The sequence below is a fragment of the Nelumbo nucifera genome, chromosome 2 (genome assembly GCF_055504915.1).
Source record: "Nelumbo nucifera cultivar China Antique chromosome 2, China Antique-T2T, whole genome shotgun sequence".
In the NCBI taxonomy this organism is placed as follows: domain Eukaryota; kingdom Viridiplantae; phylum Streptophyta; class Magnoliopsida; order Proteales; family Nelumbonaceae; genus Nelumbo; species Nelumbo nucifera.
Window position 1 is genome coordinate 19,809,106 of NC_142650.1, and position 17,973 is coordinate 19,827,078.

Consider the following 17,973-nt stretch of genomic DNA (forward strand, 5'->3'; position numbering starts at 1 on the left):
CCTACCAATGAATTAATAAAGCGAAATCGGGAGTTTATTTTAGTCCAGGGGTGCATCGAATAAAAGTGAAAATACTCCTGTCAACCCTCCACATGAAAAAGCTCAATCAAGTGGAGAAATATTTGGGAATCCAACTTGCTCTATGCGGGGTACAAGTAGAGTAAATCAATTGGAACTGCTAGACAAAATAAACACACGGCTTGGATTATGGAAAGCAAGACTGATGTCACAAGCAGGAAGACCAACCATGGTAAATTCAATACTCCAAGCTGTACCAAATTACATAATGGGTTCCTCAGTTCTTCCAAGCTCTACTTTAGAAAAGTTAGAACAAACCCAGAGGAATTTCTGGTGGGATGGCTCACTAGAAAACAAATCATTTCATACCATAGCCTGGAAAATCCTCTGTAAACCAAAAAAGATGGGTGGTTTAGGATTCAAGAGGATGAAAGAATTTAATCAAGCCCTGTTTTCAAAACAAATCTGGAGATTGTTTTCGGGAAAGAAGAGCCTATGGGAGGAAGTAATACATCTGAAGCTCATGGGTGCCCATTTGGCAAATAAAGAATGGTACTTCGGTTCATATTTTTGACCCATGGGTGCCAGTATTACCAAATGGAGTTCCGGGAATTAAATCTGAAGCTCAAACACATACGATGGGGATAATAGTGAATGAATTCATCTCCACCTCCGGTGCATGGGATCAACAAAAAATTGAACTCTTCTTCAAGCAAGAGAATTGCTGGCCTATCATACAAACTGTGATCTCGCATCATCTCTCAACAGATAGGCTCATCTGAAAAAAATCCAAATCTGGAGAGTATGATGTAAAAACTGGCTACGGATTTCTCATGTCAACTCAAGCATCCTCTTCTGGACAGCATTGGAATTGAGACCTCATACGGAAATGCAAAATTCCTATGTGATTCCAAATCTTTATGTGGAAGGCATGGTGGAATGGAATCAAAACAAATGATAAATGGCACTTTTTAAATGAAGAGGAGAAGAAATGTCCTTTGTGCCAAACAACCACAGAGACTTGGCAGCATCTCTTTTTTGATTGTTCCTATGCTAGGACGGTATGGTTATCTGCTCCGTTGGTTATAAACCCAGAGAAAATGCAGAGCAAGGAACTTTATTACTTCACTCTTGAATGGATAGAAACTAAGTTAAATTGTGTAAACAAAGAGGAAAAACAGGTCTTCATTGCAAAGTTCTTTATTCTTCAGATTTATATGGGACACGAGGAATGCAGCTTTGCATAAAAATCATGTTATGAGTCCAGCAAAACTGCTACATCACATGCATTATTGGTTCCTACAACCAAGCCCATACATACAGAGTTCTCATCCATCATTTCTGCATTCACACATAATATTATCTACAAAATATAGAATGTTTGTTGATGGCTCTTTCATTTCATCATCTTGTATGACACAGACAAGAGCTCAAATACTCTCAGCAGATGATATTGCAATTTTCGGAGGAAGCAAAACAGTTGCTGCATCAAACCCACTCCAAAATGAATGGTGGGCCCTCCTACATGGCTTACGTACAATATACTCACAGGCTGAAGTTAAGATCTCTAGCCATCTTTTCTGACTAGAAAACTTAATTAACAACATTTATATGGATGTTGAACATGATATCGCAAATGAGTAATGCAAGCTTTCTGAGGTTTACTAAAAAAACCCTTGGGGTTTTTTTTTTTGGGTACAAAGAGGACTTGGTGTTCCGATGGCTTTATTTTATAGAGAGGATTCAAAGGTCTAATTTCTCAAGACTTTCGACAACGGTTATTGGGCTCAATGGGACGACGAATGGGCAACAAATGTTATGCAAGCGTAGCCATTAATTATTTTAGATGAAAAACTTAAAATAATTGTTGCTAATTACACAAATTTAGTCAAATTAATAGAATTAGTAATTAATTAATAATTACACAAATTAGAAATCGCCCCTCGCGTCGTCATATTCTACTCCCTCCGCGGCTCCACTGGGAATCGCGCGCCTCTCCCAAATTTGCCTCCACTTCTTCGACTTTCGACCTCACTCTCAGAAAACGGTGATTAATTGCCCTCGTATTCTCTCTATTTTTTCCCTTTCCCACTTCTTCGTCTTCGACAACAACCGGAAGCAGCTCTCATAGAAAGGTGTTTCGAAGATTCGTAGAGGGTACGCGTCTCTCTCTATCGCTCGCTAATATTGCTCTCATATTCTCTCTCTGTATCATTCTCGGAATGTTAGATTCACAGGTTCTTAGTGGTCGAGCAAGACAGAGCGGAAGGTAAACGCATGTCCTTATTGCTTCCCCCTCTCCCTCTCTCTCTCTCTCTCGCTCCATCTCTCATCGTTTGTGTTTGTTTCAGGAAGACAGGGTGAAGGATCGAGTTTGGCTTTTCTTCTGCTTCTAAGCTTCGGACGGCAGCAGTGCATGTACGGCATTGCCAAAGAGGGATTCGATCTCCAGTGAGTCTCTCTCTGCATGTCGATTTAACACCAATGCATAGAATCAATCTTTTTTTTTTTTGATAAACTTCAATATTCGGTTCTTTGAGACTTTCATCTCACTCTTGCTCACTGCAGCAGATATTGGCATTCACTGAGCAAGCCCTGTGAGATAAAAAACGTGACAGAACACATGTATAAAATTGAAGTTGTATCAAATCAGAATGAGAGATAAATTATCGCAAAACCCTAAAAGGAACAGGGATTGTCAAAAAAAGGCAGGGGTTATTTGGAATAACTTATCGCTGAGCTATCCGAGAATTAAAAAAAAAAGCCCTACAGTATATTTACTGAAACCTCCCCTCTTGGCTTATATGGCATTGCCAAGTTTCCCTTCTTTTAGTCTACTGTTAGGTACCGTCGCTTAATTAATGAACTAACAAATTATCCATATTTCGAAGCCATAGAACAGTTTGTTTAATATCCGAGAATTTAAAAAAAAATTCAGCACACATAAAGTTTGCAGGTTCTAACTTTCCTTTTTCACTCGGTTTGTCTTCAAATCAAGTGAAAAATGTAAAGTTTTCTTGATTCCTTTTTTGCTTGTATAAGGCGGCTGTGTCCTATATGATATCATGATAATTGATCCTTGTTGCAATTTATTTATTTTGGAACTGGATACCGAACCAAAGGCTTTAGTGTTCTCTTCATTCCTTTTGAGGTTTCATATTTCCCCTACTCTACTGAAGTAAAGCTATGCCTTTCATCTTATTATCAGCAAAGTGTATATTTCATTTAACTCCCATAATGTCCTTAATGATGCTGTGACGAACTCCTGGAAGGGGGCCTCTGTGTTACCTCAGTTTTTTACATCATTGTTGTTGTCTTTTGGTGTTGCCCCTACAGGCTAAGTTATTAATTTCTTGAGGAATTAAATGATACAAGCCGTTTTTTGTGTGAACAAGTGCATGAGATAAATCAACATCTGGAATGTTTTATGAGGGACTTGGGATATTACAATGTTCCAAATGTGTGGTGTATGATGCATTTACATCCATAGCATAAAGGGCAATCTTGTATTTCTTTTATTTTCTTTTGAGCAGAAACATATGGTTGCCATATTGGAATGATGAAAACGGTTTTTAAATGCTTGAACCTTTTGTGCTGATTTTTGTCCAGACATAGTGATATCATGCTGAATTTTGCTACTTAATATTTGAACACCATCAGCCTTTAGGCTATGAAGGTGGTCTTGGCTTTTTTGTACAAAGTGGCCACTCTGAGACTCAAGCCCATGTTCTCACGCTTGATATCCCTATATTTTACCATTACACCAAGTAATAGCCTCTAGTTTATATAATTATATAAACTTGAATTTGGAAGTAGTATCACCTTGGCCTACTAGTTTCCACGCTGATACATTGTTTTATGATTATTGTCCAAACCTAGTAATAATCTTGTTGAATTTTGCAACTTCAGATCTAAACACCATTAGCTTTCAGGCTATGGAGGAAAGTGATTCCTGAGCTTATATAGCTTATGTAAAACTCTCCTGAATTTAAAACCAATATCACCTTGGAGGACTCTATGGGGTTGACCACATGAACCCTGTTCTGCCATTCCAGTCTGTTCAGTTACTGCATTAAATGCAAGGAATCTGTCAAATACTATTACACAGATAAGCCCACATAGATCTATTATAAGATAAATCAAATATCAAATAGTTACCAGGCATTGCAATTATCATATTATAGTAATATATTACTGTTTTCCTTAACATTTCTATTTGTTGGTGACTACATTGTTGGTTCTTTTTTCTTTTATTTTTCGTAAGTTTCCTACTTTATTTGCTTGTATATGAATTTAATACAGAATTGTAAAGAGGTATAGGTCATTCTAAGTGATAGTGGGGCATCTGGTTGCATAAATACCTTTGTTTCCCTTTTCTTAAGTTGTTGGGTTTGTCCAAATGCTTCGTTTGTGATCATTGACATGTATTCAATAGAAACATGCCCATATAACAAGTCCATATCTTATAAATTGTCTGTTGAGGAATTTCTTACTTCTTTCAGTAGGGTTTCCAAAATGAAGAAGCTTAGGAAAAAGAAAGCTTTCCCATAACTTGTTCCCCAGATTACATATAGAGAATACATATTTCTTCCTTATGTTTTGTTGGTAGCATGAAATTGTTACAATTAGGAGTTTGAATGAAAAAGAAAGATAACTTACATATATTATTCGTGCTTCTTCTTGATATGTGGTGGCACTCATGCTTCTTATTCTTCTTCTAATAGTGTATGATTGCTTATAGGTTACTATTATTTTGTTGAACTGCACTGAAAATGAGGAGACTATCAAGACGCAAGTTATTTTTACAAGGATCTCAAGATAATGCATCAAGAGAGAGTAAAATGCCAACCTCTAGATCCCTAGATAGAGTTGTGAGTGGGACACCAAATTGTGAGATGCCACCTCCTACATCAGTACAAAGGGAGCATGTACAGTCCTCTCAAGTAGATTTGAGAGTTGATGTACCTGGCACCTTTGGAAATGAAGCTTCCAACTCTCAAGATCATATCTCTTCAAGCTCGCATAGTTCTACTGGTCCAATGCCTAGATTAGGTAAATATTTTTTATGCATGAATAACGTTTGACAATTTTTATAGCTTTTTTTCCATGTATGATATAAGAACATGTATTATTTATGTGGATGCAGCTTCTAGTAATACCAAAAAACGAAGACGAGGTCGTACAATCCTTCGCAACATAACCACACTACCTGATGATCAAAGAATAGCCTTAGAGTGGAATGATAGATTACAACCTATTGGAGAGAACAGAGAAAATTTTGTAAACTATATAGGAATACAAGCAAGGAATGGGGCACTTGTGCCTATTCATTATATGGATTGGCATGAAGTTCCTCAGAGACATAAGGATGAAGCATGGAATTTAGTGAAGGTAATAACATTAGCATATAAGATAATTGTTTATGCACTATTTGTCTCATCAATCTATAGTTAATTTATATTAATTTTACAGTTCATTAAATTATTGCAGAAAAAATTTGTAGTTACAGAACAACATAAGAATTGGGTTATGCGAAAGCTTGGGGATAGGTGGAGAGCATATAGGAATAAGTTAAAGGTCGATTACTATGATCAATTTGACACTAATAAGGAGCGAATTAGAAATTGTCCTCCTGATGTTCATTTGGATCAATGGAAGCAGCTAGTTAAGTATTTTTCAAGTGATTTATTTCAGGTATTTATCTTATAATCTCAAATATACTTTAAATATCTACTCTCTAATGTTAATTTTTGTCTTCAATAACTTATTTATATCAATGATGTAGGCTCGAAGTGGAAGAGGCAAATCCAACCGGGCAAAGCATACAATGGTTCATGTTTGTGGTTCAAAGTCATTTGCACAAATTCGAGAAGAACTAGTAATTTTCTCTTTATAATTAATTTGAATAATATATTAAAGCTATTTCTATGGATTGTAAACTAAGTTATTTTTATTTGTATGTTACAAAATTAAGAAAAATTCACATCCTGATAAAAGAGAACCTACTCGAATAGAGGTTTTCAGAGCCACTCGTCAGAAGAAGAATGGGGATATTCCGAATGAAGATGTTTGTCGTGCTATTGTAAGTCTTGTTATCACCATCATTTACTGATAGTTTGATGTATGAAAAGTTATAGACATCCCTTACATTTTAATATAAATTGCAGAGAAGTTTAGATGAAATAGAGATGATAGATGCAGATAACTCGCAAAGTAGTAATGGGCATCAAGATGCTCTCTCCCAAGTACTTGGTGCAGAGCATAGTGGATATGCACGGATGTTTGGATTTGGACCCACTCCATCAAAAATTTGGGGTAAAAAAGTTGACAGATTGAAAATGGAGAATGACAAGTTACTGAGACAATTGGAGGAGGAGAGAGCAGAGAAGGAGCAACTTAAATCACAACAAGAGCAGCTTAAGGCACAACAGGAGCAAATGAAGGCACACCAGGATCAAATGGAGTCGCTCATGACTTCAATGATGGTTACACTATCTCAAAATGGCTTCATCAACTTGTCATCTATTTTACATGGATCAGCTCCAATTACATCACAGGTAATTTTTTCATGCATAAATTTATTTAATATTTTAATTAAGTAGCTTTTCTTAAGACCATATTTGATAAAATGGTACATACATTATTTCTTGCAGGGTAATAATAATGAGGGTGCTGGTGCTTCTCATAAGCAAACATCTCAACAATAGACATGATTGGTAAAACAATAACTTTCCTTTAAGATTTCAACCTTCCTTTATTTAACTAATGTTTTCTTTTTGGTGGAGCTTCACTTACCCTCACTATCGGGGGGGGGTATTGGTGTTTATGTGGGGGTGTTTGAAGTTTTTAGTTGTGGGTGTATGGGGGAGTTAAAATTTCTGAGGTGGGTTTCAGTGAGGTTTTCCCCCTTTTTTTCACTTGAACTTCTTGTTTCTTAGATTTAATTATATGAGCATATAGTATTTATCAAAAAAATGATATGAGCATATAGTGTTTCAAAACTAATGATTACATATATTGATAAAAAAAACTAATGATTACATATTAATGTGATGGATGACTCTAAGTTGTGTATTGTTTGAAGGAATGAATGAATGAATGGTTGCATTATGCTAATTAATTAGCTATTGGTAATAACCCCAATAGTAAGTTAGATCATTGGCAACAATTTGGTACGAATTGGCTACAATTCAGTAAATAATCACGATAAATATTCAACTTGTATTTATAATTGAATCTATAATTAGGACGCAGGATTGTTACTACTGATTTGGGATTGGGGAGTGGATGCTAAATGAATTTGATGGTAGAGCCCTGAGGTTGCAAAGCTATCGAAGCTATGGATGACGAGGGAAGGTTCAGAGTAGTAGGAAGGTGAAGGTCTGAGGTGTCGATCGAAGCCAAGACTTTCAAGTTCGAAGAGGAAAGGATCAAAGGTGAGGACGTAATGAAAATCATAGAGAATAACAGGGCGACCGTGTTGGTGTCCAAGGAGGTCATCGTCTGGATGAAAGGTTTCATAGATGGAGCTATCAACTCTGGTAAGGTGATTGGCTGGACAAACTCAATGGCAGTTCCAGGTAAGAATTATGTAACAGAATTGAAAAGAAATAGAAAGGGATGGTTTATCTCTGTGGTGGAGTTTTTTGGAGCAAATGGAAAGCAATTGCTTTGTGTGCCAGAAGGGAGGCTTCGGAAAGGGTGGATGGACTTTGTGAAGGTGCTACAGTCTTTTCTTGTACCCTTGGAAGTGAAGAGAGCAGAGGGAGTGAAGAGAACTGGTAAAAAATCCAAAGACCAGGGTAAAAAAGCTCAGGAGGGGGCAGTTTCGATTTGTTCCTCTAGGAGTGTAGAAGTGCAAGGCATTTCGACTGAAGTGGTGGTTGCTTGCGCTTCTAGTCTTCAAAGGTTATCGATAGGAGTAGGGAAGGATGAGTGGAAGAAAAGAAGGGTGCTAGTGGCTGATAGAGGAGTGATAGATTGGAGAAGGGTTCTGTGTACAGTGGCAGGGGAGTTAGGATTTGGGAGTGAAGCTATGTTGTTTCCTTTTGCAGAGACGAAAGCCATGCTTGATGTAGGCGATCAGGAGCTAAGTTTTAAAGCAGTAGTGGTGGATGGAGTTCTGATACAGGTTCAGAACTGGAGTCCAATATGCAATGAAGTCGAAGTCCAAGATGGGTGTGTCCGGTTGAAGCTTGTAGGCCTTCCATTTCACCTTTGGCGGAACTCTGTTCTTGAGCGCATCGTGCAATGTCTGGGAGGCATCTTGGTGAAATCTAATAAACGAAATCTGGGTGTCGTGGAGTTACAGGTTGCTGGTGTAAGGCACGAGAACCTGCCGAGGGTCATTGAAATCTTTGCTCGGATGAAGCCTGGTACAAGGTGTGGGTGGCCTCTGAGGTTGAACGGTCGTGGTGGGGAGGTGTTCCTAAGGTAGAAGATGATGAGCTGGCTGGGTGGTGGACACGTGGAGGGCATAGGTTGGGAGTTGAAAAGGTGGAGCAGATGAAAGGTTTTTTTGGGGTTACTGAGCCGTTTGGGGAAAACCAAACGACAAGAAAAGGTGGACACGTGCAGGCTACTCTTCCTTTGCTGACGTGGCGAAAAGGCAGGATGGGTTGGGGAGCCGAAAGGTTTGGTCCGAGCCGTTGAAGGTGGCGGGTGGGTCGGGCGGGGTGAAGGTTGAGCTGGGACAGTATTGGAAGGGCCCACGTGACAACTTAAAAGGCCATGTGGGCGGGTCAGGTGGCTATAACACCGAAAGGGGGATCCATTTGAAGGACCCACGTGATAACGTAAAATATCACGTGGGTCGGGGCAAAGGGGTTTCTCTTGGGGTGTTGATAGACAATGTTAATGGTCTATCCTCGTCCCAAGTCGCGAGAAAGGGGGGGCTTGTGCGCAGCGGCGGAAGTTGGAGAAAAAACCAGAGTTGCAGTGGGTTTCCCGGTGAAGTTTGGAGGAGCATAGCCCACTGCGACGCTCCTCAGAAAGGCCGAATCCAAGATTCGCTAGGGAAAGAACTGATGAGAGGGAAGAGAAGGATGAAGGCTGGGCGCAGTGCAGTGAAGGAGATGAAGAAGCGGAGGACCCTTCTGCTGATGGTACTAGCATGGGCAGTGTAAACGACGAAGGTAGTTGTGATGGAGGTGACTTGGATGGGTAGAATATTGCAAGCTTATTTCAGGGTGTAGATTGCAATAGGGTCAACTCATTCCCAAGGTTACAGAGTGTGCAAGGATTATCAGAAGGGGTAAACCGGGAGAACATGAAGCAGAGCAGGAACACACCATCTAGGGGTGAACCAGGGGTAGAGTGGAAAGATCACTAGGTTGACCAAAGGACAGAAGTACTTCCCAACCAACTAAGGGAGACAGATGTTTACCAACCTCTGGAACAAGAGAGGGAGGCTGGGAGCAGTCTTTTTCTAGCTTGTCCATCAATCCCAGGTAACCAAGTGAATTCGGTTTGTGCTACTAATGTGTCTCCTGTGTCTTTGGTTCAAGATTTCATTCCTGTTCCATGTTCTGTAGCCCATCATTATGCAGCCGTGCTAGAAGGCGGGCTCTCCGAGGAGGGGGAGAGGGGAAGGAAGGAAAGTGGGAAGGTGCGGGAAGGAAGGTTTAGGAGTGAAAAAGTGTGGGAAATCATTGACAGAGTGTTTAAGGAAGTGGAAGGAAAGTTGATTTGGAGGAGGGAAGGGGAGGAAGGAAGAGGGGAGGGAAAGGATTGAGAGTGGAGATGGAGGGAAAGGAATAGGGAAGGAGGGAGATATCAGGAGAGGGAGGATGGATGGAGAAGAAAGATCAGAGGTGGGACTAGGGGAGAGGAAGAACGGGCAGATGGGCAGAGTTGGAGGGGTTTCTGTAGGAAGGGTAGGGGTGGAGGACTCGGTGAGAGAAGACATGATAGCAAAATTTGTAGAGAAGTTGGGTTGTAGGTTGGAAGATTTGAATGTGTTGAAAGAAAGATTACAAAAGAGGAAGAAGGAGATCAGAACACAGAAGATGAGATTGAGTGAAGTAGAGAGATTGAAGAGAGATGTAGAAGGAGACAAGAAGCTTGGGGTAAAAGGAGATAGAAGGAAAGGGGGAAAGTAGTGGAAGGTGGCAAGGGGTTTAAAAAAGAAGTGGAATGAAGATTCTTAGTTGGAATGTGAGGGGAATTGGGAGCGCAAGGAAGAGAGCGACAATAAAAGAGGTAATAAAACGGTTTGACCCAGACATTCTGCTGTTGCAAGAGTCTAAGAGAATGGAGTTTAATAACAATTGGGCACGGAGTGTTTGGAAAGCCAGGGGGATTAGCTGGGTGGTTGCTCCCTCTTAGGGTGCGTCCAGGGGGATTGTAACAATGTGGAAGAGGGATGTGGTTGAAGGCCTGGAGGAGTTGATTTGAAAGTACTTGGTTTCCGTGAAGTTTAAGCAGCTTGGGGGTGATTTTACGTGGGTGCTCACAAATGTTTACGAACCGATTGACTACAGAAAGAGAAAGGAGCTGTGGGAGGAATTGGTTGATGTTAGAGGGTTGTGGGATGGGCTCTGGTGTTTGGGTGGGGACTTCAATGTGATTAGATTCTTGGAGGAATCCAATAAGGTTAACCAGAGGGTGACAAAAAGCATGAGGAAGTTTAACAACTTTGTGGATGACTTTGAGCTTAAAGAGATCCCCCTAGCCCATAAGACATTTACTTGGTCAAATCTCCAATCTAGACCCATTTGCTCTAAACTGGATAGATTCCTGTTCTCTTTGGATTGGGAAGATCAGTGGGGAACCTTGACTTCTAGAGCTCTTCCAAGGGTGACCTCCGATCACTGGCCCATAGTGTTATGTAAGGAGGAAAGAAGGTGTGGAGGTCCTACCCCCTTTAGATTTGAAAATATGTGGTTACTCCATCCGGGGTTTACTAACAAAGTGAGGGAGTGGTGGTATGAGTGTAACCCATTGGTGGAATGGGAGGGGATGAAATTCCATAAGAAACTTCAATTTTTGAAAGCAAAAATCAAGGAGTGGAATTTGGGAGGATAGAAGAAAGAAAAGGAGATCTGTTGGATAAGATTGAAGGCCTTGACTCTAAAGAAGAAATGGGAGAATTTGGAGAGGAAGACAAGGAGCTCAGGAGAGATTTGAGAAGACAGTTAGAGGACTGCCTGCACAAGGAGGAAATTAGCTGGAGGCAAAAATCTCGGTGTAAATGGGTGCAAGAGGGGGACGGAAACACTAGGTTTTTCCACGCTCTAGCAGATGGCAGGAGAAGGAAGAACCTGATCTCCAAGTTGGTAGTAGATGGAGTTGAGTTAGTACATCAAGAGGAGATTGCCGGGGCTTGTGTGGAGCACTTCAAATCTATTCTAAGAAGGCCTGTGTATAGAAGGGTGTGGGTAGAAGGATTGGATTGGCCAGATGTAGGGGTGGAGAACAGGAGAAGGTTGGAAAGAAGCTTTAGTTTAGAAGATGTCAAGGAGGCTGTATTTTCTATGGATAGAACAAAAGCTCCAGGGCCGGATGGGTTCACAATGGCTTTTTATCAGGACTGTTGGGATATTTTGAAAGATGATCTTTTGCAGGTGTTTGAGGAGTTTTTCAGGAGAGAAATTGTCAATCCGGGTGTGAATTCTACATTTATAGCCTTAATTCCAAAAAAAAAGATGCTTCACACCCGAAGGATTTTAGGCCAACTAGCTTGGTTAATTGCTTGTATAAGATCATTGCAAAAGTGTTGTCTTTGAGGCTGAAGAAGGTTTTGCCAGATATCATTGCACACTATCAAGGAGCTTTTGTGAATGGAAGACAAATTACTGATCAAATTTTAATTGCTAATGAGAGTGTGGAGAACTTTAAGAGGGATAAGAAGAAGGAAGTGGTCTGTAAGTTGGACTTGGAAAAGGCTTATGACTTGGTGTGCTGGGACTTCTTGAGGAAAGTTTTGACTAAATTTGGGTTTGGGGCTAGATAGTGTAAGTGGATCATGGGTTGTGTTCGGAATTGTCATTACTCAGTGCTAGTGAATGGGACAGTGGTAGATTTCTTTCCAGCCAGTAGGGGTATAAGACAAGGAGACCCCCTTTCTCCTTTCTTGTTCATTCTAATTGCGGAGGTTTTGGGGAAACTGATTCACAGAGCAGATTCTAGGGGCCTCATTCGAGGCTGGAGAGTTGGGAGGGCGGAAACCCCCCTCACTCACTTGCAGTTTGCTGACGACACGATTCTGTTTTGTGAAGGTGGTAATGTGAGTTTTATAAGGAATTTGAAGTCGGTGATACAACTGTTTGAGTAAATGTCCAACTTGAAGGTTAACCTTGGGAAAAGCTGTGTTGTGGGGGTAAATTTGGAGGAGGGAGAGATCAGGGAGAGTGCTAAAGTGCTGGGGTGTGAAGTCTCGGGGTGGTTTTTGAACTACTTAGGGTTGCCTTTAGGTGATAATCCCATGAGAGAGAGCTTTTGGAACCTGGTGGTGGAAAGGTTTGAAAAAAGACTGGTTTCATGGAAAAAGAACTACATCTCTCTTGGTGGGAGAATTACACTTATTAAGGCCACACTTGCTAATTTACCCATCTTTTTCCTGTCGGTGTTTAAAATCCCAGTGAAGGTTGCTAATAGATTGGAGAAGATAATGAGAGATTTCCTGTGGGAACCGGGAGAGGAAAAGAGGGATCATAGAGTTAGTTGGGAGATAGTTTGTAGGAGTAAGACTTGTGGTGGTTTGGGGCTTGGGAATATTAGGAGAAGGAATATGACTCTGTTGGGAAAGTGGTTGTGGAGATTCCCTTTGGAGAAGGAGAAGCTATGGGCTAGAATAGTGGCAAGTATACATGGGTTGGAGCATAATGGATGGGATGCTGGAATCAGAGCTAGGACCACAAGCAATTCTCCTTGGAAAGCCATTCATGACCTGCTACCAGTTTTCTCCCCTAATATCAGGTATGATTTGAATTCCGGTAACTCCATAAATTTTTTGGAACAAACTTGGGTGGGGAGTGCCCCTCTAAAGGATCAGTTTCCTTCTTTGTATGCTCTTTCTGATTTGAAAAATGAGCCAATCTTGTCTTTCACCACCCCGTCCTCTTCCACTTATGGGATTGGGTGGAACTTGGGTCTAAGAAGGGATTTGAGGTACTCGGACTTTGACAATATTTTGAGCCTTTTAGCACTTCTTGATAACGTTGTCTTATACCCCACTAGGGCGCGGATTCTAGAATTTGGACACCTACCCCCAGCGACATCTTTTCTTATGCTTCTTTCTTCAAAGTCTTAAGTCAGTCTACTAGTCCTACCTTCCCCCCTTTTCCTATTGATGAGGTTTGGTGCAGAGCAATACCTCCTAGGGTTGGTAGTTTTTGTTGGGAAGCCTATCTGGAAAGAATCAACACTGATGATCTACTCCAAAAAAAGAGACCCAATACTTGTTTGCCACCTCAATGGTGTGTTCTTTGTAAAGCGGATGGGGAGACTGGTTTTCACCTACTGGTGTCTTGCCATTTTGTGAGGTCAATTTGAGAATGGGCTTTGTCCCTATTTGGATGTAGCTGGAATCCCCCATCAAACTTGCAGGGCCTTTTTTCCCCTTCTTTTTTCAGGTGGCAGATAAAAAGGGGAAGGACAATGTGGAGAGGACTAAGGGCTACAGTATGTTGGACACTTTGGGAAGAAAGAAACTCCAGGATATTCTTAGAAGCTCAGAGAGGAGCAGCAGACCTGAGGGCTTTCATTCATATTAGGGTGGTACAGTGGCTGAAATATTTGGAGCTTTTCACAGATTACACTGTGGATGACATGTTGAGAAAATGGGGTGAAATTGCAAGTTTTACACAAACCAAGTCAGTTATGAGTGTGGCTTGGACCCCTCCACCTGGTGGATTCGTGAAACTAAACTTTGATGGGTGTAGCAGGGGAAATCCGGGACAATCGGGGATTGGGGGTGTTTTTAGGGATGAAAATGGGATCATTTCTGCCATTTTCTCAGGCCCAATTGGAGTGGGTGACTCCCTTAGAGCTGAGATCTTTGCTGTTATGGAAGGAGTCCAGAAAGCTAAGGAGTTGAACATCAGGAAACTCTTAATTGAAGGGGATTCAAAGGTGGTGATAGGGTGGCTGTCTAAAAATCACAATGGCTTATGGAAGTACAATAATGAGAGGAGGAAATTCAAATGGCTGGTGCGGGAGATGGAAGTTAAGATACATTGGGTTAAAAGATCGACTAACTCCCTAGTTGACGGTTTAGCTAAACAAGGGGCAGAAAGGGACTCACTGTTTTGGGCTAAGCTGTAACTATAGCGTGTTTTCTTTCTTTCTTTTTTTCCTTTTCTTGACGGTTTAGTTAATGAAAGTGTTATTGATAAAAAAAAAAAATTGAATCTATAATTAGCAAAAGTCAACAAGCTATTAGTAACAATAACCAAGGTTTTAGCAAAAATTGGCCGACAATTACCTATGATTAAGCAACACTTAAATTTACTTTAGCTCTTGTCTAATGGTCTATTAACACTTAAATTGCAGCAATTTAGTATATTAGTATCAATAGTGAAATGATTATTTACAACAGTCTGTAGTTGTTGCTAAATACAATGAATTGTTCTTTTGTCAACATTTGAGAATAGTTACTCTAATTGTTGTTAATTCTATAACAATCCATAAAGATTGTTGCCTATAATAGTTTAGAAGGGGAGTGCAGCTGACAGATGAAGCTTGCATTATGTGTGATAGTGCCCAAGAGACAACTGATCATTTTTTTGTTCATTTATAAGACTCCAGAGGTGCTATGGGCTTGGGTGAAAATGTTGTTTGGTGTGAGCAACTGTAATCCAGAATCTGTAATTAATTTTCTCAGGAATTGGTGGCTGAAGGGGTTTAGTAATTTTGTTGAAGACTGCTGTTCATGTTTTGGAACAATTGATTGTTGTTAAATAATTTTTGCCACACTGCCGTTATCGATCAAAAAAAAAAAAAAATTGCCACACCTTCGTTAGCAAAAGTTGTTCCAATTGTAAATAAAACCTTTGGATTATGTTGTCATTCTAAAAGTACTGCCTAATGTGAGAAAGAAAAGGAGAGGTAGTAGGTGAAGGTTATTAAGTTTGATCTTTCTAAAGCATATGATAGGCTAGAGTGGAGTTATTTGGTTGCTGTTATGATAGCTTTGGGCTTTTGTAGGGAGTGATTTCGATGATATATGATTGAATCTCCTCTGTTAGTTTCTCCATTATTGTCAATATGGTGTCTAAAGTTTTTATTTATTTATTTATTTTTTATCTTTTATTTTTTCCAACCCTTTAGAGGATTGAGACAATGGGATCCAATTTCCCTTTGTTTGTTTATGTTTATTTTGTATATGGAAGGCCTTTTCCAATAGCTGAAAGAGAAGTAAAATTAATGGTTTTAAATTTTCTAGGGACTCCCTGTGTATTTCACATCTATTTTTTGTTGATGATATCATCTTGTTTGGTAGGACTTCTAGGAATGAAGCTGCTGAGTTGTTGGGCATTATTTAATTCTTTTAAGAATTTGTCTGATCAAGCTATTGATTTTAACAAAGTCTGGTTTCTTGTGTAGCAAGACTGTCCCTCATAAATGTGTTAAATTTTAACAATCAAAAAAATGTTTTAAATTGTTGAGGAAACAAATGAGAATGTTCCTTGAATTATCTTGAGGTTCCTCTTGTTTAGAAGAAAAATATGAGTTCCTTGGTTTTTGTTTTGGTCAAGTTTTATGCTAGCCTCAATGGTTGGAAGGCTAATAGTTTATCTTAGGCTTGCATTAAATATACCTTGCAAACCATGCCTAACCATTATATGTTTGTTGTGTACAAGGTTCAAACATAGCAACGTATTGGCACATATCAACCAATACATATCAATTATCTGGGCTACTGATACTCTTGAATAATAGGAGTTAGGTTATTTCAATTGTTTTAAAACTTAAGCACAGATGTGACATGTCCCCTGTCAAATTACCAAACCAAACAAGTGAAAAAGAGTCTCGATCAAAATAAACTCTCTATATGCAAAGTTTGTGTATAAAGAGTACCAATACTTATAACTCTGGTTTTTCAGTTTCTTAAATTGATTTCGAAGGAAATTGATAAACGGGATTCTGGTGGTATGAGGGGAGGAAGACTGTTCATGTGCACACTGCTTTTTAATCAAAACTTTCTTGAGGTTCCTGCATAATGACCATTCTTTGGTGTAAGCTTTAAGAACTAAACATCTTGAGCCCTTTAAGTTTTAATAATTTCTAAAATTTGCCCATTCTGCTTCTCTTGAAAGTCTAGTTCATGTTGATCTTTTGGTTTGGTAGTCAGAAACCACTTGCATGTTTTTCTTGAGGCTGCAGGTGGTGTTTTCGCAAGCAAGCATGCTCTGGTGGAAGTCGAGTTGAGAACAACTTTGATGGCTGTTCAGTTTGTGGTTCATCAGAATTGTCAGAGTGGTGATTGGATCTGATTGTTCTCTTGCTACAAAAGCTCTCAATGGGGATTGGGGTTCTATTAATTGGAACTGTTGGCACCTAGCGAACGAAATTTTTTGTTTTGTTTAATGGTTTATATGAAGTTAGGTTTAATTTTTTTAGGAAAATGGGAAATCTGTTAGGGGTTCTATGGTCTGGTTTTCTGTTCCTCCACAGGGACTTGCTGATGTATCATAGTTGGACGACTGTTTTTTGTTTAGTTTTTTAGTTGGTTTATCTATCAAAATAATATAAAAATGAAAAAACAATTCTGAGGTCAGGCTGGTAATCCGAGTATTACAGACAGTCGTAGCATAAAGAAATTGGGTTTCACAGCAGAGGATGACAACACCCATATAAAATTGTGGTGTTGTTTGTGTTACAAATGCACTGAACACCACGCATGTGGAACATTGTGTTGTTTAAGAAAATCCGTAGCTGTCATTACAGGTTATTAACCCATGGAGGGAAACTGAAACTTGCATGGGTGCAACTCGGGTGGTGTGGTTGGGTCGGGTTGAAGGTCAACTTAAGCCCAACCTGAGCTTAACCTAACACAATTTGTGTTGGGCCAAGCCAGATTATTGATTGAAAATATGTGCAAATTTCATTTACAAATGCATATATACATATTTTATACATATGCACATGTATACATAATTAGAAAATAGATATTTTCATATAAATATAGCACACATATGTATGCATTTTATTGGATGGGCTTGGAATGAATCCAGCCTGGGTTGGGTTGGGCCGGGCTTGGGCTATGTAAAGCATCAACTCAAGTTTAGGTGGGGCCCAAAGTTTTTTGGCCCAGCCCAATCTGAAGCCCAAAACTCAGGCTCAATCCGTACAAAAACTCGAATTGGACCCACTCAAGTTGCACCCCTCTTGCATGTGTCTGTGTGAAAGGAGAGCTTATTGTTTTCTGAAGAGAATCTATACTAATCACACCAATATTCTTTCCATAATTTGGGTATCACTAGTTTTTTCCTCTCTGAATTTTTCCAATTAGATGAATTAGTTCCCATTTAGGAGGTCTTTCCCGTGGTGGCTTTTTATTTTGTGAGGTGGGTTCCACCTGGGCAGCCTATAAGTAACGTTTTATAATAAGGTCAAAAGCCAATATTTTTGAACCGTCGTTGATCGTTGACTTGGATGGTTGGACTGTTTGGCCTGAAAACTGTCCAGACAACCGGTTTTATTTCACCCTTAACCCATTCTTGGGTCAGAAAACGTTGATTTGGTCAGAGAACCACTGATTTAGGCGGTCGAACTACTGACCCATTTGACTCAGGCAGCGATTGCATTTTCATAGGATGAAAGAGATCGAGAGATGAGGAGAAAATGAGTCTTAGATCTGAGATTAGATCCCAGAGAGAGAGAGAGATATTACAGATCTGAGATTTCATAAAGATCCGAAGTTGTTAACACCATTGCATTTACTGTTGCCGCCACTGCCATCGTCACAGGTGACCATTGGATGCTCTTCCTCCTTCCTTTTCCCTCTTTTCT

At 39.8% G+C, this 17,973-nt stretch overlaps 1 protein-coding gene across 7 annotated transcripts; it reads left to right on the top strand.

Annotated features, from left to right (window-relative positions):
* The first annotated feature begins 1,717 nt into the window (after positions 1 to 1,717).
* Positions 1,718 to 16,738, top strand: LOC104595071 (uncharacterized). Of its 7 annotated transcripts, none has more exons than XM_088896924.1 (10): positions 1,718 to 2,287; positions 2,370 to 2,469; positions 4,760 to 5,070; positions 5,165 to 5,409; positions 5,491 to 5,712; positions 5,804 to 5,896; positions 5,993 to 6,100; positions 6,186 to 6,575; positions 6,672 to 6,734; positions 16,065 to 16,325. In XM_088896924.1, the coding sequence occupies exons 3-9, from the start codon at positions 4,791 to 4,793 to the stop codon at positions 6,723 to 6,725; spliced, it is 1,392 nt and encodes a 463-aa protein (XP_088753050.1). In that variant the 5' UTR covers positions 1,718 to 2,287; positions 2,370 to 2,469; positions 4,760 to 4,790; the 3' UTR covers positions 6,726 to 6,734; positions 16,065 to 16,325. The 7 variants fall into 7 exon arrangements, with proteins under 7 accessions (XP_088753050.1, XP_088753049.1, XP_088753047.1 ...); XM_088896923.1 differs by lacking the exon at positions 16,065 to 16,325 and adding an exon at positions 16,338 to 16,738 and having other exon boundaries at positions 1,719 to 2,287; XM_088896921.1 differs by lacking the exon at positions 16,065 to 16,325 and adding an exon at positions 16,345 to 16,738 and having other exon boundaries at positions 1,725 to 2,287.
* The last annotated feature ends 1,235 nt before the right edge of the window (positions 16,739 to 17,973 follow it).